The 24,833-nt window shown below is 36.8% G+C and overlaps 1 protein-coding gene across 1 annotated transcript in view; it reads right to left on the reverse strand.

Moving 5' to 3' along the window:
• Nucleotides 1-2,052: 2,052 nt before the first annotated feature.
• The window catches only part of FAM193A (family with sequence similarity 193 member A), a 73,297-nt gene continuing 50,516 nt past the window's right edge, over nt 2,053-24,833 (reverse strand). The window contains exons 9-22 of the mRNA XM_065735847.1: nt 23,091-23,168; nt 21,567-21,679; nt 21,169-21,411; nt 19,123-19,276; nt 18,850-19,029; nt 17,856-18,107; nt 15,319-15,517; nt 13,778-14,050; nt 13,156-13,438; nt 11,859-12,045; nt 9,967-10,197; nt 7,483-8,326; nt 4,716-4,797; nt 2,053-2,934 (exon numbers count right to left, since the gene is read on the reverse strand). Of these exons, the coding sequence (XP_065591919.1) occupies nt 2,841-2,934; nt 4,716-4,797; nt 7,483-8,326; nt 9,967-10,197; nt 11,859-12,045; nt 13,156-13,438; nt 13,778-14,050; nt 15,319-15,517; nt 17,856-18,107; nt 18,850-19,029; nt 19,123-19,276; nt 21,169-21,411; nt 21,567-21,679; nt 23,091-23,168 (3,213 nt within the window). The 3' untranslated portion in view covers nt 2,053-2,840. The remainder of the gene's footprint in view (nt 2,935-4,715; nt 4,798-7,482; nt 8,327-9,966; nt 10,198-11,858; nt 12,046-13,155; nt 13,439-13,777; nt 14,051-15,318; nt 15,518-17,855; nt 18,108-18,849; nt 19,030-19,122; nt 19,277-21,168; nt 21,412-21,566; nt 21,680-23,090; nt 23,169-24,833) is intronic.

Consider the following 24,833-nt stretch of genomic DNA (forward strand, 5'->3'; position numbering starts at 1 on the left):
ACTCATAATTCAGCAAATCCTTATTAAAACCATTTAATGAGTACAGAGGCAGTAATTAGCTCATTTGCCCAAGGCCACTAAACTCATAGAACTGAGTTTATTACTTTAAAATCTCGTGCCTCCCAGACCACTCTGCACTTATCTTCACTTAATTAAGAACTGAGAAAAACATGACTTGCCTGCAAGTTCTCATCAAGGTGCAACAACAACAGATCCATTCAGATTTCAACGTCGTGCTTTCTGTGCACTGCATGCAATCACATCAGTTATACTGATAACACACGATGAAGCTTCAGGTAAGTGTATTTGAAAAAGATAATTAATGCAGACACATATTCCCTAGGACTCCCCAAGAAGTCCTTCTGTTCTCCTAATTGAGAATTTAAAAATAAAGAAAAGCATGTCATAATCATGTATTACTCATAACATCTTTGTTAACAAAGAATAAAGACTACATTTTCTTCTCAGTTTATTAGTAGAAACTAATAGCACCATTAAAAATAACTCAGTATTCTTCAAAGCTTTCCTAATCTAGAAAAGATAGAATCTGCACCACCGTTTGGTCACGTGACATCAACTCACTGCTCCACTCTGTGCCCCAATTTTAGATCAGACATAGAAGGTACCAGTGACGACATACACTGCCACCTTGTGTTGCAGTTTAGAACTCAGAAAGCCTGCAAAGACTTCTAAGACATCCAGCTTTGGGAGTTTTAATAGCATTTTTCACAGCCACTGTGCCATATTATAAGCATTTAAACCCTTATGTAACTAAGACTTAATTCAGGATGCAACAGATGCAAGTCTCAATGGTCTCAAGGAAGAGCAAAGCCCACTCTTCTCCAGTGATTGAGGCAGGTATTTTGAACAGTATACAGTATTTGCAGAGACAGCAAAAGCTCAATGGTATAGATAGTAGTTTTTAGGTCTGAGATGGTATTCCTCCTGCACAGGTAAATAAAAATGTTAAGTTACTCCATAATATGTTATGATACTCCATCAAAAAATTGAGGCTATAATATTACTTTCTTCTTCCCCTTTAAGCCCCAGGTCAGTATTTTGATAACAGGTATTGTACCATCCCCTCCTCTACACGAGAAGACTTAGATCTCATTTACCTACAATGGCTGCATGTAAACTGAGTAACTATATTCTGGATGAGCAGCAGAATCTAGGACAGGAACTCCAGGTCTGGCAGAAGACGGATACGAAATGGTAGGTATATCTCAGTGGTTTGTAGCCAAGCCAATCCTCCTGCTACATTTTGGCCTTAAAGGGAAAATGGAAGCAGCAATTCATTCAATGTTCTCAAGTCTCAAGCCAAGTGTAGTTGTACTGTATCTTGAAAAGTAGTCTCAAGCCTAGCAGCTGTATCACAAAATATGTTAGCAAGTAGAATTAAAAAAAAAAACAACAAGCATGGGAATGGTTCTGGAAAAGGAAACTAATGAACTCTGAAACTGCATTGTCCTTTCAAATATATACTGAATGGAAGTTTTATTTTCTGTAAAGAAAATAAATTTTATGTAAGGGAAATAAAAATGGAAGACTGGCCTTATAATTTGGGTAAATATGGTCATCCAACTGAATCGTAGCTCTATTCTAATTACCATAGAGTATCAGAGAAATGTTTCTAAGTGCATTGTCTTTACACAGACCAAGACTATGCAACCTGTAAAACACCACTAAATTGTTAAATACTTACACAACAGTAACAATGAGCCCACCTAATTTGTTTCTACCCTAATATTACATTGGAAATATTTGTATTATTTCATTTCTGAAAGTATCTATTAAAATAGAAGCATTATATTAATTCACAGAATTCACAAACAACTCCAGCATTCAGCAGGAATCTTTGTTGCACTAGCAGAAAGGTTTTACCACCACGTGAGGTGGAAAACAAACGTTCCTAGAGAAACATGCTAGCATTAAGTAGCACTCACTGACCAATTCTGATAGGTTAGATTCAGTTTGGAACATCACTTTCAATCCAAGTACGTTTGTTTCTTCCCTCACCCCACCCAAGTAGAAAAAAGCAAGACACAGGTCTTCTGCCATACTAATGTATTCCATCTTTCAAAAAGAAAGACATGATTTTAATATTACTTAACAATATGTTAAAAAAGTAGCCAGTTAGGCTTCAGTGTTAATACAATTATACACTCTATAACAGATTCGATAGTGTGAGTACTGTTCTTTTTTTAAATTTTCTCATTCTGCAAGTATTCTTACACAAGCTGGCTACAAGTCAGGAAAAAAAAAATCAAAACACAAATAGCGTAACTTGTACACTCTTAAACAGTAGATTGTGAAAGAACTGAGGAAATACTTGTCCCGTAAGAGCCTCTTTTTCATGAAGTCATGTCAGGAGAATTTTGGAGCAGATGAAAGCACAACTGACTAGGTCCATTCCTCTGTCAGGAGTCAGAATGACAAAACATAGCTAGATGCAGAAGTGACAGGAGCCACTGCAGATGATGCAAACTAGTATTTTGGCCTCCACCCAAGCCTAAGCAATTTAAAGTCTTTGAGGCCAAGGCATTCAGAAGGAGATGGAAAAGAGCTATTGTTTCATCTCCAACGGCATACAGCTACAATCAAGTAAGTCTCACTCACAGACTACAAGCACACAAGCTAACAAATTCAGGTAGAAAGTGGCAATTTTTCAGTCCGCAAGAATTATCAGGCCAAAGGGTTCAGTGCAGATCCACACAGCACTGGGGACAAGGCAAGGCAGCACTGGCTCAAGACCAGATAAGCTCTCAGCACAGCAGGACAGGTAAGTGGAGTCGTCGTTCATTGATTCCTGCAGGATTCCCTCCCCATCTTGTGTCATTTCAGTGTGCAGCAAAGGTGGTTTTTTTCAAGCTAAAATTGGACCAGTTGATGGAAAGTCTCTGCCTTGTCTGTCTGGCAGAATCCAAGCAGAATCTGAAAAAAATAAAATAAAATAAATTGATCAAGTGAAACCAATATACTTAAACAAAATTAAAAAAAAAAAGAAAAAAAAGAAAAAACCCACTGATGGCATCCCTTTTTTGAAGGGCAGTTTCCATTCAGAAGGGCAAAACTTCTTAGAAGAATCATATTAAAAAAAAATGACTTGCCCATTAACCATGTAGATCAGTAACTTTAAACATCACTGTATTGCCAAGAACAACTGGGAAAAGAAGCAAAGAATAGCACATATTTATCAGCACAGAAGCTTGCTGAGTATCAACTAAAACCAGAGCAGACATGACTGCATTTACCAAAACCCTTGTAACAATAAGAATAAATAGTAGGTAATTTATAAAGCAGAAGTGCCAAGGGCATAGAATGGTGCTCTTTCTTCACACCAGTGTGTCTTTAGCAAAGTTGCATTTGAAACAAAGATTTGGGGAACGGATGTTTGTAATAGCACAAAGTCTACACACATTCTTTCCACAAAGAATCTTCAGCACAGAAAAATCACTGGGCACAATGCACACTTAGGGAAGGACTCTTGGAAAAAAGGCTGGCATGCACTAAGAAACAGGCATTTCAGGGACAGTTAATTCATGCTCAAGTCATTTATTGAGGGCTGGTGTGGCTTGTTTAGCCTGAAAGTTCCATGACAGCATCAAGGTAACTCCTATGTAAAACCCCTCTATGGAAGGCTGCATGGTTTCTGTAAGAACTGAAAAGCAAATAAGGGGAGTAGAGAGAAGGAGAGAAATCAGAATGGTACAGTGGACGTTCAGAAGTAGATTTCTTCTGTTCTTTCCATGCCAAAGTTAGAAGCAGGTTGCAAAACTGAATTTGAAGTCAGGGTGCAATAATCTATCTGTCACTCTACTCCAAAGCAAGAAGAAAGGATGATAAATTAATAAACTATCACTAAAGAAGATGAATTCCTGCGGAGCTTACTGCATGGATAACAAGCAATGTTGCTAGACTGCTGTTGATTATGCTGGAAATTATTAGATGACATATATTAAAGGTGTCTTCATGGTATTTAGCTAGGGCAGCATTTATCAGGGCATTCCATGCACCTCTTCTAATCAGGTATACAAAAAACAGGACAGATACACATACTTCCTAGCAGATGAAAGTTAAACAGATTCTATCATTGAATTGATTAAAACTCATAACTGTACCATATTATAACTGTTCATCTGGAATCATGTATGGCAAACTCTTGTATGAATTTCAGCCATAATTTTACACAAAAATAATACATTTCTTCACTAGCAGTACTTAATATATGTCATGTTTCAACTATAAAACTGCAATCTAAATAACTAAATCTGTTAGCTGGCACAAGTTGGTCATATTTAAGAATAGTGAGTATGTATTTCTGGATATTTCAACTTTAATACACTATAACATTGATTTAAATAACACATGAATTTTGTACAGAAATAATATCCAGCACAGACAAGCACATGTCTTTTGCATGATTCATTTGTGTATTACTTCCCAGTCACACAGACTGCCAGAAGTACGTAAGTTCAGAAAACATTACATAGTATTTATCATATTTACTTTAAAAAAACAAACAAAGAGAAAGTACTTTGTCCATGTCTTTTCCATGTGGACAATAAAAGAAATATTCAGATTTTGCTTATAGAAAAAAAAAGTTGGGGATATTCTGAAAATCTTGTTGAGAACTTGAGGGACAGAGAGATGATCCTAGGATTTGGTCATGAAGAACAATAACAGCTTTACGTGCAGGAATTACAGCACTTTACCTTTTAAAGTACTCCACTTCTCGCTCTGTTTCATCCATTTCCACACTGTCTAGATCAATGTCTTTGGGTAGAAAAACATCATCTACAAAGGGAAAAGGATTACACTACATTAGCTTCCATGGGAAAAGGGGAAAAGAGAAAGGAAGAAGCTGGATTAAATGATTTTTTTTTTTGTTTGAGAACTGTCTGAGCTTTGTAGATGAGTGATTATTCATATTTAGGCTGAATTAATACAAAATTGTAATTGAAAACGAGTTACTAATCTCACACTACTATCTCCAATCAGTCTTTAAAGGAGATACGTTTGAAACAAGGATGAGACAAATTAACAGTAATTTACTGATCACATGGATTGTAAAAGACGCCAAAAACCTGGAATACACATGAGAAATGTCAAATTACATGAAGAATGTGATGAATCAGATAGGAAATGAATCGTGCTTGATTGCCTGAAATTCGATGGCCTTGCTACTAGAAAGGCAGCTTTAGAAAGGCTGAAAAAAATGTATTTCTAAAGAAAAAAATTAAAAAATTCTGGTTTTGAAGAACTGTAGTACCCCCTCTGGGACGTTATAGGCTGTGTGTGCAAGTCATGCTATTTGCAATTAAGATTCTTTTTTAAACATTCTTCTAATATTTTGACATGGTCAAAAAATCCAAGTGTCAGCTATTGTAACTATTGGCATATTAAACTGCTCCAGCCATTTCTTTTTCTTGTACTTTCTATCACAAATACTTCAAAAAATGTAATTTACAGTAGAAACCAGGTTAAGAATTTTCTCCTCAAAGTCTCCCTTTGTATTCTGCACTATTCCCATTTCTGAGACAGATTCAGAACACATTCCAAAGACAGCGAGACTCAAAGACACAACTGAGAGCACCTACTACATATCACACCTTTCCAGAACCCTTGGAACTATGACAGCAGAGAACTTTTCCCTAAAGACTTTCCCGACAGCTCAAAAATTACATTTCTTTGCCTTGCAACTTATTTCTGGAGAACCTGAAAGCCCTGTATCCCTATATCCCAGCCTCTTTAAAAAGGGGAGTCAGAATACTCTGCCAGCCTATTTCTCCAAGAAACCAAGACTGCATCAGAAGCGATGTTCTCTGGCTTTATGTTTCATCTGAAAACAAAGTATTTGTTACCTCAGTTCTACTATACCTGTATATTTTCCCACAGCTCACCTTTTGTGCCTTTTGCTAGTTTGTCTGTCAACCCAGTATCTTTAGGAAATTATAGCAAAAAATAAAATAAAATTGCATATCACAGCATCTTTCTTCTGGTTCTGAAGTCAGAACCACTCCAAGTGCCTCCCCAGCCCAGATCCAGAGTCACACAATTTTTTCTTTATAAAATCAGACTCATGCCCCTATGTTTCCTACATTTGAGCACCGGTTTTCAGGAATTGTTAAGTATACTTGTTTTAATAGCAGAAAAAAATGTGTCTGTGTGTATATATAAATACACAGAGAGAGGAAAGGATGCAAGAAGTGACCTAAATTCCTCCTATAGTAAACCACCCACCCCTATGCAGAAGTTTCCTTCAAATGTCTCTAAACTAGAAAAGATTGGAGTTTCATCTTACTTCAGTGACTGGAATACACTGCTCTCTGTAAATTAAAAAAAACAAAGCAAAACCACAGGACAACATAGTATTCAGAAGAACTGAAGTATAGGAGAAAAACATTCAGTGCTGTGTTCCTGCACAGACTGCCACTGGAGGATTGAGCTGTTACATGCTTACCAAGCAGCACAGCAGTGTGAACTGCAATATTAAGTTATTCTAGCAAACACTCCACTTGTGCACTGCTGCTGCTCAGCTGTGTGCTCCGAGCACATTTCTGTACCACAAAGCTGCCCTGACCAGCCCCAGGAGGGACCAAGCTCACTCAGGAACACATCAATGGCACAAACCAGCAGATAGATTAGCACACTGCCAAAGCAAATCTGTAGCAATGAATGTGTTCATCAGCTTTGGTAATAGCCTTATAAGTTCACAGGAGACAAAAAGAAAAAATGCAATGGGAAAAAAATTATGTCAGTGCAACTTGTTTGAGTGAACTCAGAATTCTATGTTTCTATTATTATTATCAGGTGCATAACCTAGTACAAACTGATGTTCACACAGAAAACAATATAATGAATTAAGCAAATTCCACTAAGTTTTCACATTGGCAAGTAAAAAATAGTAAACTAGTTTACTACACCTGTTGATGTAAATAATCTATGAAAATAATTATTACCACCAAGTAAAGAAAATGTAGGAACGGTCATTCTTTGACTGCAGAATTCATTAATTTCTTCTTGAGATCAGTTTTAGACTAAATACATTTCTGTATGAGGTACATCCTTGCTTTTAAATAAGTTCAAACTGGAATTTAGCATGCTACTTCAATATACAGAATACTTCTTAAGAAATACATGCTTTGCAGATAAGATTGGCTTTCTTTACTGACAAAACCCTACAAAGACAGTGGCATATGCTATCATATTCAAGATTTAACACCTTTTACATCTCTTCACTAGAAGTATATAAACATATCCTAAAAGGAAATGTTATCTTCTGATTGTGCATCACCAGCGAGCACCCTGAAAACAAACTGAAGTTATATTTGCACTGACTTGAGATTTTCCTGACACCAATTTCTCTGGGTTTTTGTTGTTAAGATTTGTTTTACATTACCAGATTGACTAAAGATTTTAAACATCTAGACTTCAGTAATAACAGTAAAGAAGGAAATGAACAAGCTTCATTTTTCTTACCAATGGAATTGTTGACTTTGTCCCCTTTTTTCTTCTTGTTTTTCTTGCTCTTGCCTTTCGGTTGAGGAGAATCTGCAAGTATTAGCTTATTATTTTGCTGCTGTTCACTAGGTGAAGGGGATTCACTTGTGATGGGTGCTTTCTCTTCCTTTACGTGGTTCAACTGTTTTTTGTTGTTGTTGTTTAATTTCTTCTCTTCTTTTTTAGGTTCTGCAAGTGTTGGGAGCTCTGCTGCTTTTGCTTTGGATTCTATTTGGTTTCTGGTTTTATTCTGAACCTCAGCTGCTTTGGAGGACTCAACAGGCTTTTTCACTTGTTCAGCACATGGTTTGTTTATTTGCTTTAGTTTCTGTTTGTTGTTTCCTTCTTTATGTTGATGCATAATATCAAGCAGAAATGAGAGGGGTTCATGCTGCTTTACACTTCCCTCTTTCTGATAAAGCAGTTTTGAGTCTCTAGTGTTCACAGCATTGGATGGTTCACAGCCCGTCTCTGACAGCGGCCTCTGTTCCGTGTGATTCACGTGTCTCGACAGTGAACCAGAGGAGGTTTCTATCTTTTCTGATTGCTCAAGTGTACCATTCTGAATGTCTTCGGGTTCATTTGGGACAGATTCCTTTGCTGCCTGGCAGTTTTGAGTAAGCACATCCACCTTCTGACAGTCTTTACTTGTTCGCTCTTTCTTCTTTTTCTTTACAGCCCTCAACTGCTGAAGTTCCTGAAGCCGCTGTAGTTCTTGCTTCAGCCTCTCTTCCTCTTCCTCCTCTCGCCGCCTCTGCTCTTCAAGCAACTGGTGATGCTCCCTTTCCCTGGCTTCTGCTTCAAGTCGAGCCTTTTCTTCAAGCTACAAAGTATCAATTAGATTACTGGTTTTGGAAATCAGATTTTTAGCTATCACTATTAGTTTTCTGCATGAACATTTTAAGTCTCAATGCTAGCATAACCAACTTATTTGATCAATGAGCATGCAGCAGTAAATAAAAAACTGTAAAAAAACCCTGCCTTTTAAATTACATTAAAATCCTTTTGGAATTTCTGTAATGCATCTGAGCATTGACAGAATCAACTGTTCATCTGCTCTTTGCTCCTGCTAAGCTTAACTTCATACAAAGAATTTCTATAATAACAAAAAACGTGGAAAATGAATGATTCTCTCATCTATTTGTGTATTACTGAGGTAACTGAACCTTGTATCATACGTTGCATCACTTATTTGTTCTCTTGCTGCAGTTATTAAAAACAACTCAAAACAAAAAACCAAGCACATCAAAGATGCATTAAAGGCTCTTAAGTACACTAAGGATGGTAACATTTTGTTAGCTGTAAGTTCATAACTATGTACAACAAATATATAAAGGACTTTTACCAACTATTACTGCAAGTTCTTGAAACTTTATGGAATATTAATGTTGTATGATAAGCAAAATGAAAACTATACACTGAGAACAATCTCATTAATACACTCTTCTCACAGATTTTAAAGCATATATACAGGATTCCTTTTCCACAGTTACAGAAGGGGCTTTTTGCATGACATCAACCTCTTATGTGAGCACCAGGTCTTCCGAACCTACAGAAGCTTTATAGCATGCAGACTTAGTGCCAACAAACTAATCACAAGCACAAAATATTTACTGTGAAGTCGCATAACAAGATAATCAGAATAAGTAAACATTCAGCAACCAATCTCACTGCAATTTAAACTTCATTCTTAAGGTTGAAAATTAAATTGCAATAAGAAAAGCGATTTTTCTTTTTGTTCAACGTAGAAAAATCATTTTCCACTGTACACTCAACAGATATTTTTTTCTAAAAACAATTTCCTTGTTAAATTTTGAAGGTAATTTTTTTTTTTGCTTTAAATGTTTTAACAATTTTCATTTTTAAGTGACCTATTTTATTTTTTATTCCCCACTCCTTTGCAGCTTCACAGTTTGATCTAACTTAGGATAGCCCTTCATGTCACCACGCAGCATGGTTCTCAACCTCTTTCAAGATGCCCAATGCAATCTTGCTACAAATATCAAAACATGACTTTTCCACTTTCATGAAAGCATTGATCTCATGTTTTTTGTCTTCCTACAGTCATCCATCATAACCATCATTCCATAAAGAAACACTAATTTCCTAATTTTCTGCACTTCTAAAATGCCCATTCAATACAGCAATCAGATTTTTACTTCTGAAACTTAAAAATAACTGTGTGGGAAATTCCTACATAAAGATGACTTGAAACTAAGAACGTGACAGCAACACTGTGAGAAATCTTCCTAGTCTAAGTAACTTCTAAGATAGCATCAGGAAAAGTAAGCTAGTAAGCTAGCTTCACATAAGCAAACAGGCAGAATATCACACATGACAAAGAAAACTATTAGGCCATTATTATCAAGTGAGCACACATGGGTGTACTCACAGGGCGGGCACAAAACATGCTTTCAGATTAAAAGGATACGAGGTGTTAGGATAAACACATTCATATCTTACTTTTCTTTGCTTATGTCTTGCTCTCTTGGCTGCCCGAGAACTGCTAACTGGTTTGGTTTCAGAGCTGTTTATGAACTGTAGCAAGTCTTCCACCTTTCGATGGTCAACAACACTTTCCCTTTCAGAGATCTGATCCGGCTTCTTGGGCTGCTCCTCCTTCCTTTTGGTCAGACGTAAACGAAGTTTTTCTCGCATCTCTGCGTAATTTCTACTGGTTGGTGCAGCTGGTGGCTAAAGGAAATCAGGGAAATATTTAGTGACTAAACACAGAAGTTTCACTGACCTAACACTTTCAAGATTTTGAAAGTGTAAAAGACCTTAAAAAATAAATAAATAAGGGTTCATACAGGAGCACCAAATTCCATGTTGTTTGTAGGCGTACCTGAAGGTGTATTTAACAGCCAACAGACCTACCAGGCTTGTTGCTAGCTTGTGAACTCTACTCTGCAACTGGAAGAATGACTAGTTTTACAGAGGAGTACACAAGTGAGAAGACAAAGACCTTTAACAACACAGAAGAGACTTTCATATTTTCCTGTGTTCGGTGTGCCACATTTGAAGATTTGAAAAAGCAGACATCTGTTACTGTTGTCATTTTCCACCAAGTCTCTGCCAGAGTTTGTGCTACATTGGCCTTCAGATTGATTACTCTGCACCAAGAATGCCTGTCCATCTATTTGGGGCAACACTAGTTCAACTCACTACACCAGCAAAACAAAGCCTATTACTAACTTCTAAATAATCCTGTAGCGCTCTGCCACTTCAGCACATTGAACAGCTTACTGTGCAGTTGGACAGCTGTCAAAGACAGATGAAACACGGGCATGGTGGGAAAGTGCAGCAAGAAATGGGATCCCCTCCTTGTCCCTTTCAGCCATAGGGCAGGGCCTTTAAATTCACTTCAGACTTTTAAGATGAAATAGCTGCTAACCAAATACATGCCCCAAATTTTACTTCAAATACAAAATAAAAAAATGCCAGAGACTCAAAGTCCATTTGTGACCTGACTATTAAAACCAGAGTATACACATTCAAGTAAAACAAGGCCAGCAATGAAATACAATTTCAAGTTAAGAAAAATCGTCATGTGGCACCTTTAAGTAGCTTTGAGCATTTCACTTGTGAAAATGAATTGATTATGAGAATTGCTAGCTATGTAAAGGTACAAAATGAACTTCAAGATGCTCCAACCAAATCTCTTAGTAATAAAATAAAGAACATAAAAGATTTTGCATAACCTTTAATATTTAATTTCTTTCAAATACCTTCTAGATGTAAGTCAGCACTTATCAAAATGCTCCAGTAAAGCAGATCGATTGTAATAATAAAAACAGAGAATGTTATCACTTGAATTTTCCTTTGATAAAAACGTAATTTAAACTTACACTGCTTGAGTTCTTTAAGGGTAGTTGTTTTTTATAATATCACGTTAAAGAAAATACTCTGAGAACTGAGATTTCTATAGATAGAATTGCTACGAATGTTTTTTATAAATCATCTTCTATTAAGTGCATTTTGACTTGAACTTACCACATCATAAATAATTACACTACTCTAGATGAGCACATATACTTTTGAAGATATCTACATGGCAGAATGCCCATTTGCAGTTTCACAGTCAAACATGGTATCTATTATCCAAGTCAATTGCTTGCTAAACCTTTTAGCCTTTTTTTTATTTGCTTTCAAGCGAATGGTCTTGTTTCGATTTTTCATTTCAATGAAAAATCATTTTCTGCCCATGCACTGAACTTCCTTTTGCTACTCATCTCTTCTACTGAGTTTCAACACAACTCCCCCTTAGCTGCAGTCTAATAAGATCCATGCAACTGATAACGAATACATTAAAAAAAAAAAAAAAGCAAAATAAAATTGAAAATCCAACAACTTACTCCGCCATGGCCGAAGAATTCACAGTAACAACAGTCACAGTATTTTCCTTCCTTCTGGTTTGTGGATGTTGAGGTACTTGAGCTATGCTCTGAACAGCTATCTTCATCTTGGCTCTCCTCTCCGTCATACTGCTGATGATCGTAAGTGTTACTGTTCTCGCAGCGATGGCCCTCACAGTCAGGATCACTGTGTGAAATGAAGAAGAAGTTGGTGAAAAGCTCTGGATAATAATAGAAATAACTTTTAAAAGAAAAACAAAACAAAACAAAAAAGCATACAGTTACACGTACATCTACCAGGAACAATGACTCTCAAACTGGGATATCAGTCTCCAGTGATGTACCAAATTCTAAGGCCTTCACGAAGTGGCTTTCAAATAGAGATGCTCAAAACCAAGCAGAAAGAAAAAAAATCACGCATGGTAAAGTGACTTACGAAAAGCTCAGTAGGTGACTCACTAGATAAGCAGCCTACAAATTGAGTTGTGAAACTGTTCTTCCTTGTCTTAAACCAGGTAAAATAATTCCAGTCAGAAATTTTTAGTTTTAGTATGGAACGGTTCTGAAACTGTCACTTGCCTTATCACTTGGGTATTGCTCAGCTCTCTTCATACTACATCTTATTTCTAAAATTCCCTGGTTCTAGACAGATTTTTTTCTCAACTTGGATAAAAACAAGATGCTGTTATTATTTTGTTTGCCACTTAAATTTTAGAGGGAAAAAAAAACAAATAAAGCAGGACTCTTCAATAAGCAGTTACATAGCAGCTTAGCCCCTCCAAGGGATCTGCATGACTATGTGCCCATCATATCAAGGTCCCAGAAGGGTTGAATGACAGATGTGATCTTGCTTTAACTGTAAAGAAGTATTTAATTTAAAGAAAGATCTCATCTAGTGTTATTATTTCTTTGTTCATGTTAGAAAGGTAAAAATACCAAACACCTCTCACATCTACAAAACGTATATGCGTCTTTCTGAAGCAAGAAACTGACCCTTCCAGCTCCCCCAGAAAAGGAGTTTTATCAAAAACTAGTGGCCAAAACAGAGGGAAAAATACTGTTCAAATTAGGAAAAGAGTATGAGAAAACACTACACTTAACAGTAGGTAGCTGCTAGTTAGCTAAAACATTCTGGCTAGTCAGCCTGAGCAATTCAAGTACTATTTTCTGTTGTCTGCTGAGAGTTAGCATTACAGAGCCCAGCAGAACAGTGGGACAGCATGTGCTTTGGAACAACAGATACAACTCTATAAGAATCACTGAAGCTTTGATTTCATCACTGAGGTGCCAGACTTACCTGCAGACACTTGGAGGGGCACTTACAGAGCTGTCTGTAGTGGAAGTTGGAGGTACAACCGTAGTAGGACAAAGACCTGAATGGGGATCCACAAACCCAGGGGCTGTTGCAGCAGTTTTGGGAAAAGAAGGAGCAGCAAGGTTTGGAAGATGGGGTGTAGAAGCTGGAGACAGTGCAGCAGGAGACAGTGCAGGAAGTGATGCTAAACTGGTAGGACTATTTCGTGGTGCAACTGGTGCAGAATGTCTATGGTCCTCTTTATTAATATTGTGGAACACTTCACCTAAGTTTGGAGGAAAAAAAGAAACTGATTACAACTGAAAGAAATTAAATCTCCAATTAAGTACTCAAAACAGTCACTCAAGATGGTGGATGTTCTCAGCCTCTCTAAAATCTATGCAGTATTTCCACATCTGTCTACTGGGAGTCCCAAACCCTAATATTAAAGATGTTCTAAAAATTTCTTCTAGCTAGGAGTACAGAGACTAAAACTCAACAGTACTAAGAACACACATTAAAGACAATCATCAAGATGCAAACTACAACAAACATACACAGAACTTTGATTAGTTATACGTACTGGAGTCAGTTACTAATAAGAGTGTGAATTACAAATCCTTACCTATTGATGAAGGTCTCTTGGATGACACTTTGAATTGGTTGCTGCTCGACTGCACTGTAGTAGCTGTGCAGGAGACAGAAGAAGTAGCAGAAGAGGTTGCCATGACAACTTTGTTAGCTTCCATAAAGGCATCCTGGAAATTGTACAGACATTTCTTCTTTGCAGCATTTTTCTTCTCTTTGCCATCAGTAACTGCTGTTCCTTCATTGCTAGATGTGGTAGGAAGTGCTTCAGGTCTTATTTCCGAGAGTGCTGGCGTTAACATATCATTCCCTTCAATTGAAGTACACAGAATAATTAAGCATCACAGAATGACAGAATTGTCTTTATGGAACTCAGAATTAAACGTAATAATTTAGAGGTGATGCTACGAGATCAACAAGGACATGTTGTTAATGTTGGCTGGGTCAGATCAGACAAGTGATCCTCTCCTGCCAAGCAACCCCTTGCCCTGAATACAGCTGTAATAAGATGCACTAGGTCTCAAAGAAGAAACCAATAACCTTGAAGTTACAGTTTCAAGAATCCTGCCACGTGTTAACAAGTAGCAAAGAGGCTACAGATCTACATACCTTTATATTTGAAAAATTAAACTTGGATACTTCACTACTCCAATAACAAAGTCCAGATTAGCCATGCAACAATTGCAACATACGAAGAAATAGCATATTCTTCTATCAATGTGATGTGATAAATCTTTAATTATTGGCACTTCCAGCTATCTGTGGCAACACCTTTGTGATCAGACAGAAGCCTGCCACTAACCATCTCCCAGAAAAGGTGCTCCTAACCATGTTTGTACATAGATGAGATATACTACTGGTGAGGTTTTCTAGGAGGTCCTTCATGTCTTTTCTTTTTAATATCACTTTAGTAGCTTGATACAAGCAAACAGCAAAACACTCTGCAAAAAAGTCAAACATAAAACCAGGCTTCCTTTTTCATACAAATTACATTTTAGAAGAGTTTTCTACTTCTTTGCTATGACGTCAATAGAAAGATAAGTACATGCTCATTTCTCTATTTATTAACCTCTCCTATTTCACTTCAACCATTAATATCTCCAAAAGCTTTCTGGCCTAAATTAATCTCTTCCTAGGTGTATGCCTTTATTGGAAGGAGGAGGTTTATCTCTGTGCAAGGTTAAGGAGGAGAACGCAGTGCCACATTACCAGTGCTCTTGCAGCTCTGTAGAAAATAAGCCAATCATTGTGGCAGAAGATTAAAAGCAACTTAAGTTTCCCCTCAATTCCAATTTTTTTGCAATCCTAAACATTCTAGGATGGAAATACTTCCACAATGGGTACAGGTGAAAAATGCTATGCTATTCTTTTGCCTTTAGAGTCCTATTCCCAAGATGTAAGAATTTATTTTTCAATTTTCAGTCCCACTCAAGCAGAAATGGCAGCAAATCCCTGCCAGAATCCCATCTTATTAAGAACATGATGATGAAACCTATCATTCCTGGAAATAAGTGCCACATTCCGCTGCACAACATAAGGATTTTAACTAGTCAGTGTCAAGTAGTAACAAAACCTCACCAGGAATTGTATCAGGCAAAAACGTAGCAGGATTCCAGTTCTTGTCATTCATCATCTCTGATCCCCAGAGACTTATAAATTTAGAGCTATTCCAATCTGGAGTGCTCCCAAAACAGCTTGGATAAATATGATCTTGGAGAGATGCATTGAATACTTGATGCTTGTTTGAATGATTCTGAACTGGAGCTGGCGGTAATGCCTACAAAAATAGAGAGTATTTTCCTCATTGATATTCTGTTTGCTTACACAGTCACTCCAACAGCAACATTCAAATCATAAATTGTTTCAATTGTGAAGGGCATTATAAAAAGCTGAGGGTAATAAACATTATTTCCCAGAAAGATAAAAAGATCACTCTGTCGATTTTTAAAAGCAGATAATGTATTATACAGATTTTATGTACAAGTGTGTATTTAATAATCATAAACATTTCCTTTAGATTTCAATAACATATGAATACAAAAAAAACACATTATCCAAAAAAACTCGGGTTAATATATATTGGTGGATCCTCAATTTTCATTAAACGAAGTATTTATGTCAATGTAGAACTTAATAGGAATTATTACCTTCCAAAGCCCAAGCTGCTAAAAACAACCTTCTGTGACATGACAACCATTAACACACAAAACAGCTGTGATAAAGGGATTACTAAAACTTTAGGATTGGAAACAAGCACAGCAGAATAACAAATAAAACACTATTATCCAGAAGCAACATTTTCAACTTGGTTATATTTGTCTACTTTTCTCATCTAGAAGTATTAACAGGCTCCTGACTTAAAACTTAACAGGCAATGAGTGCAACCTTGTGTTCTAAAAAGCAACTGAAAACAAAAGAAATACTTCTTCCTCTTTTACGAAGGCACGCTGTTGCTCAGGCTTGAGAGACCTTGAGCAGAGCAAGCATTACGTTCAATTACTGCCACCTTTAAAAAACCCGAAGGGAAGTGACTCTATCCTGTTTCTGCACTACATTTAATGCAATGAAAAGCTATACAGATGTAGACAAATATTAAAAGTATCAGCTGAGTATGTTTCAGACACTAATGCCTAAATGCAGTGAAGAAAACTCATCATCTCCTGTTTTTTTAATCCAGATATTTTCATTATCTGACTGATTTGAAAGGTCAGCACAGCTCAAGCATCCTCCATAAAAGAAAACTTGCATACATGGGCACAAGGAAACATCACAGGGACAGAACAGCCTATCCATGATACAATGAACCAAGCCCTGATCTGGCAGAATTTATTCACTCCTTTACTACCAGTTCTGCCAAATTCATCTGGCTGTTCGGATATGAAAGCTCCCTAAAGCTTCAGCTTCCACATATGTCTTTCCAGCTCCCACACAACAAAAACACACGGAGCCCAGCTGGTTCAGGTGCTGTGCCAGAACTAATAGATCAGGCCAGTATAACAAAGCCACTCAGTGCTAGCAGCTTGCCACTCCACATGGGGCTGCTGGTGCAGCCTCAAAAATACATGGCAGATGTTTCCCTATGCAAAGATCTTTTGAAAAGAATGACAGAAGAGATGAGAGTATCACATGGATGGCAGCTTGAGAAGACTGCTAAAAAGGGAGGGGGAAGAGTGCAGGAAGGATGGCAGAAGGTGGGGGACAACAATTTGGGATTTCAGAAGAAAGGCTATGGGCTGTTAAGGAATGTCAGCACAACACAACAGAGAGGGAAGAGACAAAAATAAGATTGGACAAACAAAGTTTATGTGTTAATAGCAATGTTAAGAAATAATTAGTGGTCATCGCAGTGAGTTATCTTCTCTCCTTGCAACCACAAGATCTCGGGTTCAAAAAAAAGAGGGTGAGAGGAATGCATCGTAGTAACCAGAGTCTTTGCCCCTTTCAGCAGGGCCCATAGATCAACTAAATGAAATACGTGAAATGGCACCATATCAATATTAATTCTTGATTTTTGATTCATACTCCTAAAAGGAGGTATTAGGTCTAAATCCCTGCTCTGCACTTCTCTCTCTTTCATTACTTACATGCTTTGAGTTGAAAGAATTTTGCAGAATGTGCAAAAAACCAAGTTCTCTCAAAGCACAAAAATCATTTAAAAGACTCCTATGCCTAATTGTCTAAAAATAAAAAAGTGCTAGTATTTTGAACTAAAAATCTCAGAACATTATCGCCAAAATGGAATATTAAATTTTGACCTCCAATATATATTAAATGAAGATTTAATTAGTCCTATTACACTGACTAAAGTCTCATTACTCTCCCCACCATTCAAGACTCATTTGACTTTAAATTCCCTCTAATGAAAGCAAGGAAATGATCAGTCTTCCTGATGAAAGCTACTCTTAGCTCTGTTGTACGAGCCTTTCGCCAGTTCTGAATATACCCTGTTCCTTACACTTCACTATACCCCCCTAAAAGGACTCCTACCAGAGTCTGAACAGACCACAGTTTCAAAAGCAATGTTTACAGCTTTACTGATACTCAGTCACCTGCTCATTTATACCAGTATACAGTAATTTCCTAGGATCAGGAGGCATCTACCTTGGCAGGCTTACCTTATTGTGTGTAAAGGGGGAAGCTGTATACAAGGTGGGATGGATAAGCGGACGAGGAAGGTGGGGAATTGTATGCAATGGTATATGTCCATGGATATGAGGATAAAGATGAAGTGCAGGATGTGCAGGCTTTTCAGGATTCATAAACTGATGGCCAGCAGGCAGGCGTCCAGTTGCAAGTGCAGAGGCTGTTAGACCAGAAGCTTCTTGTTTGCAAACATGACATTCACAAGCATTTGGACCTTGGTCAGCCTGAAAGTGCAAAATAAAATACAATCAATATACCTGACAATACAATCAGACAGTTCCCTCTGTCCTTTTTCTTAATAATCATAAATACAATTTGCTTTTGAATACATCCATTAATAAATCCAGAGCATCCACAGAATTCCTTCATTATGAAAATAATATTAATTAAAAGCACTAATGGAGGATCTTCATCTTAGTTATGCACAGAATGCCCTCAAGATTAACAGTTTGATACCAGATTTTGAATGCCTACTATCAGAGACAATAAGCAAAATTTTGATACAAATGATCAAGGGCAGACAGGAATAGGAAACCTCGATAACATTAGTGGATTAACCTAGCAACTATCTACAAACATGGAATTGGATGTTTATATTTCACAAGTTCTCAAGTATATGGAAAAACAGTACATGCAACAGTAGTGGTAAGGGCTGATTAGCTGACAAAGCTGGAAGAAGTTCTAAGATTTAGGGAAAGCCTGGCCAGTAAGTTAAGGGAATTTTTCTCTCTGCTCTAGATTTCCCTCTTCAATAGAACTAACATATTTCAGACTGTGAAAAAAGGCAGGATATTACCTAGGACAACATACAATCAACTGAAACATATTCTAGGTATCACAGCTACCTGCTGATAATACATTCAAAGATACAACTCAGGTTGAAGATATAAATGTATTATCACTCAAACAGCCAAATTTCTGTAGTTACTAAAAGGTTGTAGTTTTCTCCTTCATAGGTTACAATACCTGTTGACTGGGGTAAGAAGGTGGTGGACTATCAATTTTTGCTTCATCTTTCCTTAATGCCCTTTTTCCTAAAGGCATTTCCTCCTTTTGAGTCCCTGGTGGTTCACCACTACTCTCGCCATCCGCTTCTTCATCGTCTGCTTCTGAGGAACTGCTGCTGGTACTGCTCACCTGAGGAGACTGTATAAAATTAATTAACACAGGAGCGAAGGACAAGCTTTTCTTCAGCAGCAAGATCCAAATGTCAAATAAAAGACCATCTAAGTGTTGTACCTCATCTTTCAGTGCCATGTTTTCATCTCCGCCATTTAGCTCACTGTGAATTCCATTCATGTTGGCTACCACTTCTGCATCATCGTAATTATTTAATGGGTAGATATCAGCAAACTTTGCTGATAATGGTGCAACATCTTCATCATCACTACCACTGAGAGGAAAAGAGGCTTAGATAAATCACAGTGCTCAGTAACCTCAGTCACTGAGAAAACAGTCACCAAAATGAAATAAAATTGAGAACATCACTTGTATAAAATCCCCAATTAGGAAGCCAACTACATTCTTTTGAGTTAACTGACCTTATTTTTCAAATAAAAGTCAAGCAATCTATGTATAATCCTACTAAATATAGTAGCTTCATGCCTGAACAGCTAATTGATACTATAAGTGGGATTCTCCGCTATTTCTGTGTATTATTCCAGCAATGTCTTGTGACGATGAAATCTATTGTCTTAATAATGACAAGATACAGATGACCTTTAATTTGATGAAAAATACTTATGCCAGTGATTTTGCTTAAAGAAAGCATGAAGATCCAAAAAATACAATATGTACACAATATGTAAAACAAGTAACTGTAAGTAATCAGCACTGAACAAACCTTAAATTTCTCAGCTACAATGACTTCCTAAATGACTCCTCACTTAAATGCTTTCCTGTTATCCTACTTCTCAATCTTAACCAAAGTCTTCTCTCTCTTTTTACAGACAGCTAGAACACGCGTGTTTTATTATCCATTCCAGGGAAGTGTTGCAAAGATTCTTCAGTTCATGTTTTTACAGCAATTGGAAAGCTCTTAAAAAACAGAGCTCTCACACTGGGCACTGTATCTTTTTGCTTCTATGGGACACTTGACCAAAATTTAAATGATGGCACCATAAGGCAAATGTGTAATGAGGAAATAAAACAAGCAGGCTTAGGCCCAATATGAGAAACATCTCTCCTTCAAGAAGCAGTGATATTTCCCTTTAAAAAACAAAACAAAACAAAAGAACCTACTTACAGTATATACTTGAAATTCAACTTGATTATTTTCTGAATTCTGCATTATTTGTTTCAATTTCAGCATTAAAGCTCATGAGAGTTTACAGAAATAGCAAAGCACATGCTTACACAGCTAACTGTGTTGCCACATAATCTGTTTTCAAACATGCCCCATATTGATTCAGAAACTCTAGTCCTGTTGTGGAAGAGTAAACCATAGATCACAGCAGATGCAATAGGAAACTTAAGTTAGTGAAGTCATATTCATCAGAAGCATCCCAGGCATCTGTTCTCCCATTATTCATCATACCACATTAACACAGTCCTAATGGCTATTCCTTGACTGTAGAATCATCATGTACTTCAAGTAACATTCCCACCAGTACCAGAAGGTTTTTATCTCCCCTCTTTAAAATACTATTCCAGAATATCACATGATTAGAGTCTGATGGCTAGTTCCACCCAAGCTACATACAGAAGTCAGTTAATCAGTTTTATATGTTCAGAATTATGGTAGAGGCAGAAGCCTACCATTAGACTAAAACCTCAAATCTCACTGTGATCTCAACAAAATAAAAATGGATGGCAAGTACTTCTGACAGTAAGAATTCTTGATGCAATTCTCAAGTTAACAACACCTTCAGCGAGCCTAAAAAATCTTTCCTAGGAACTAGAAAAATTAATAGGAAGCAACCATTCCTCAACGAAAAAATATCACCATTTACGTTGTTGAAATTAAGAAAATGTTCTCTTTTAAATTGACACTTTAAAGCATCCCTGTAATCTCAAAGCAGAAGAGTATGTATAACGCATACTTCTAGTAGTGCTAACAAGTCCAAATCTTTGGAAATTAAAAAATAAAAATAAAACCTCTAAGATTTGTTTTGTTCCACAACAGATAAGATTGGACTTGGGGGCTCCTGAATTCAGCATCAGGATTAACTTATTTTCTTATAATTTTCTAACGTAAAAACAGCATTATCTAACGATGGTCAGCCGGTATAACTTGCCTTCTTTAGTTCAATTCACTATCCCAAATTTTTAAAACTGAGAACTTACAAAGTTGGTGCAGAACCATTGTCTGCGAGGATCAGCCTTGGATGTTGCTGAATTGTTATAGGCGAGCTGGAACCCGATCCTGAACTTGCTGAAGACATACTAGGTGGGCGAATCTCAGATAGATAATCCGGAGCAGAATCAATTTGCAGTGGTAACTGGTTAATGTGGATATCATCCGTTATAGGAGAATCCATGATGCCACACGTTAAAATGTGTGAAAGGCTGCAGTCATCACAAGTACATCTGTTCAAGAATTAAGATTACAGACTTTTACGACCTTCAAGTAGCATTCATTTGAAGTAACCAGACTCTTTCTTGCAATAATGTGTTTCCTTTTTTTCCTCTAACACAAGAAATGAATGATTTATTATGATTTCAAGTTAAAAACATCTGCTCACCTTCTTCTATAATTACAGTTGGGACAGTCAGGCATGCTCAAACGTGATGACAGCATGTGCCTCATTGTATCTGTGAAGTTGTTCTCCCCAGCTAGTGCTTTCTTGTTATTAAGCTGAAGTAAATTATAAAGGCATTGTTTTAGTAGTGCAAGTCTTCCCATTAACAATTCAATGGTATAACAGATTAACAAATGACATAATAAAAAAGGGTTCTTTGGGCAAAATATTTTAAAATAAAGTTTTATCACAGCAGCATTTTGATCACAAGTTAAAAAGATTCCAAGTTACAAACAACACACTTGTGGTGCTGAAACTCCTCAAAGAAACTGTTTCTTCTATGAAAAAGTAAAGTAGTCACGTTGACCTCCTTTAATCATATGTAAATGTATCCTGCATGGTATTTCTGCTGACACACTGAACTTGAGCAGTTCTCGTTTCACTGCACAATATGACACTGATGACAAATGAAGAAAGAATGCAAACTCATCCTTAGCTTGCAAAAAAAATTAGGACTTTGTGTAGCCACAACTGGATTAACTCAAGCAAAGAAGAAGCTGCCCAAAACAAGATTTCACCACATTAATGAAAAGAAAGAGAATCCAAATAACCTCCAATTGGCAGAGGGCTAATCCTGAAAGCACCTACTTTAATTAGACATCTACAAACCTTAGGTTAAACAAGGATGTGTCTAAGTTTCAGACCTGCCCTTTACCTAAACAGACATTTGCTAACAGCTCACTTCAGCCCAATTAGGATAAAGTAAAAAGAGGATTCTTCCTCAAGTCATCTGAGGAGCCCTGTCCAACAGATGTTCCAAAGACGTGGCTAACAAATGCTTACGTTCCATATAGAAGAAGGCACTGATGACTGTTCTGAGCAATTTAAGCTTATTAGAACATATAATCATACACTCTGATTCATGACTAGCATTTCCTTCTATATAGTGGTACGTGAACAGAGACCCAATCTTGGCTTTAGCCTATTCAATCTATAATCTTATGGCTACAGCTTAAAAACAAGCAGGTAACTCTGCTCAGGTTTTACCCCTAGAACAGGTTTAAGAGCCATCTCCAGGGTTCCCAGCTCCAAAGTCTGAATAGATGCAATCATCTTACCCTGCTGCTGTTTCTTTCAATCACCAGCTCTGCACAAACAAGAGAATTTGATACATTCTCGAACACAATACCCCCTATCACATACATGGAGGCAGCTCCATGTTCACTGTATTGGCTGTTTTGGATCCCACTCCAAGGCACAGAAAATTCCCCTTCTGGAGCATCAAAAATTTTAACACTCCATATTCAGTGCTAAGACCACGGTGCTTACATTCTTACCTTTTAGTAACTAAGCTTACATATTCTTCTTGGATCTTGCTTTGCATCTTATCTGATCAAGCTTAAAGCCCAGCACAGTCACACAAGTAGATCATATGGAACTAGTACAGTATACTACACACAAACATTTACATTTGGAAAATACTCATGGAGCCTTGGTATTATTCAATATAGTTAAAAAAAATCCTACCTGCTCTTCAATAAAACGTCTCTGTTTAAAAAATTCCCAGTCTTCCTTTAGCATGCGTTGTTTTGTTTTCATTGCCATCTAGAACAGAATTTAAGGAAAACTCACTGGTTTAATCACAGAAATCATACACTTGTAGTCAGTTGTTCTATCAAAGTTTTGTAAATGTAACCTACCTAAATGTAACCATTTTTAAAGTACTTGTGTACTCGACAATGTGACACTTCTTTTATTTGCTAATCCCACTACTTGAATCTGTTAAATATATAATTTTTATTCATTTACACTTGAAGTCAGATTTTTCCACTAGTATTCCTTAAGGATTTGTGTGTATTTGCTTCTTCCCCTCCAAAAATTAAGTATTTTCATAGTATTTTTCATCAGTTGCGCTTGGCATTAAATCTTCCACATCTCAAATCCACTGAAATCCATTAAAATATAGTGAGGAGTTTTGACAAGGCCTCAACACAGGCTCCGTGCCAACCACAAGTAGAACTAACCATCCAGTTTAGGAGTGAAAAAAATTATAAGAGCAAACAAAATGAAGTAGTGACCTAGACTAACACTACTCCTGTTATCTCAATGTATTTCATGCCTGTGATTTAACTAAAGCTGGAAAAATATTTCATAATTACTAAGCCTCAAATCACACTTGAATCAAATGCAGAATCCATAACTTCTTATATGGAAACAATTTATTATTTTTTTTAATTTAGTGAACAAACTCACTGATAAAACCAATAAATTTCCATAAACTCTAGCAGAACAAAACACAAGAACAAAAAATCTCTTGCCATACGTTGCACCTTTTTAAGAGCACTAGCTCATTAGTGCGTAAAAGCAATTATTTAGGTTATCTTTTGTGTTTTTTTCACTTACCTGGTTAATAAAGAGAATTCTAACACTAGAATATACCAACCTCCTTCATAAAGATTTGTTAAAAAAAAAAACAAAAACAGAGTCCAGTAGGTTGTGTCACTAGCAATCTTTTTTCTTCAGAAATATCTCTCCAAAAACTCAAACTAAAGTTGTATGCATGAATATTAATTCGAGTTATTGCTTCTAACACTATTTAACTAGGGAAAATGGAATTCTAAAATGGGGGATATGGAACAGTGTTAAGTGGCAGAGTTTCACCTAATCAATTTGTAACACAATCAGCAGCATGCAATTCTAATTACTACTGTGAATTTTGATTTCCCTTGGTACTGTAAGGTTACAGTAATAGCAAAAAAAAAAAAAGAAAAAGAAAAAAGAGTTAATCATGTTCATGCATGTGCCTTTTTAAACAGAACAGCATGTACAAAATATCCTTGAACCATTGGTACCATTTCTTAGACACACTACTAATTACTGCAGGGCCTGAGACCAGAAGAGCTAGAGATTTCATCTCAGTTATACTATCACACTCTGAGCACCTTTAAGCTACATTCAAAGCCAACAGAGCTCATTGCTTTAGATGCCCAGACACTCACCATGAAAGACAAGCACCTACACTTGTTTAAAACACCCAGCGCATCACTTGGGAGCTGCCTAGTCAATCAAGCCTGCCAAGAAACTGACAGGGAAAATCACACAGATTAACTCTTGGAACTTGGTATTCAGTATTAATTGGAAGAAGGAGCTGAAATTAACATTTTCCTACTTCCAGCTTAGCAATCTTTCCTATAGGAATATCTGCAAGTATTTTATTAATTCCGTGAATAATAGGGTATAACTTCTACCATTTTTCTTTTTTGCCTCATG

Source organism: Cyrtonyx montezumae, unplaced genomic scaffold, assembly GCF_038088225.1.
Source record: "Cyrtonyx montezumae isolate F1298 unplaced genomic scaffold, pur_monq_1.0 scaffold_2, whole genome shotgun sequence".
NCBI lineage: Eukaryota > Metazoa > Chordata > Aves > Galliformes > Odontophoridae > Cyrtonyx > Cyrtonyx montezumae.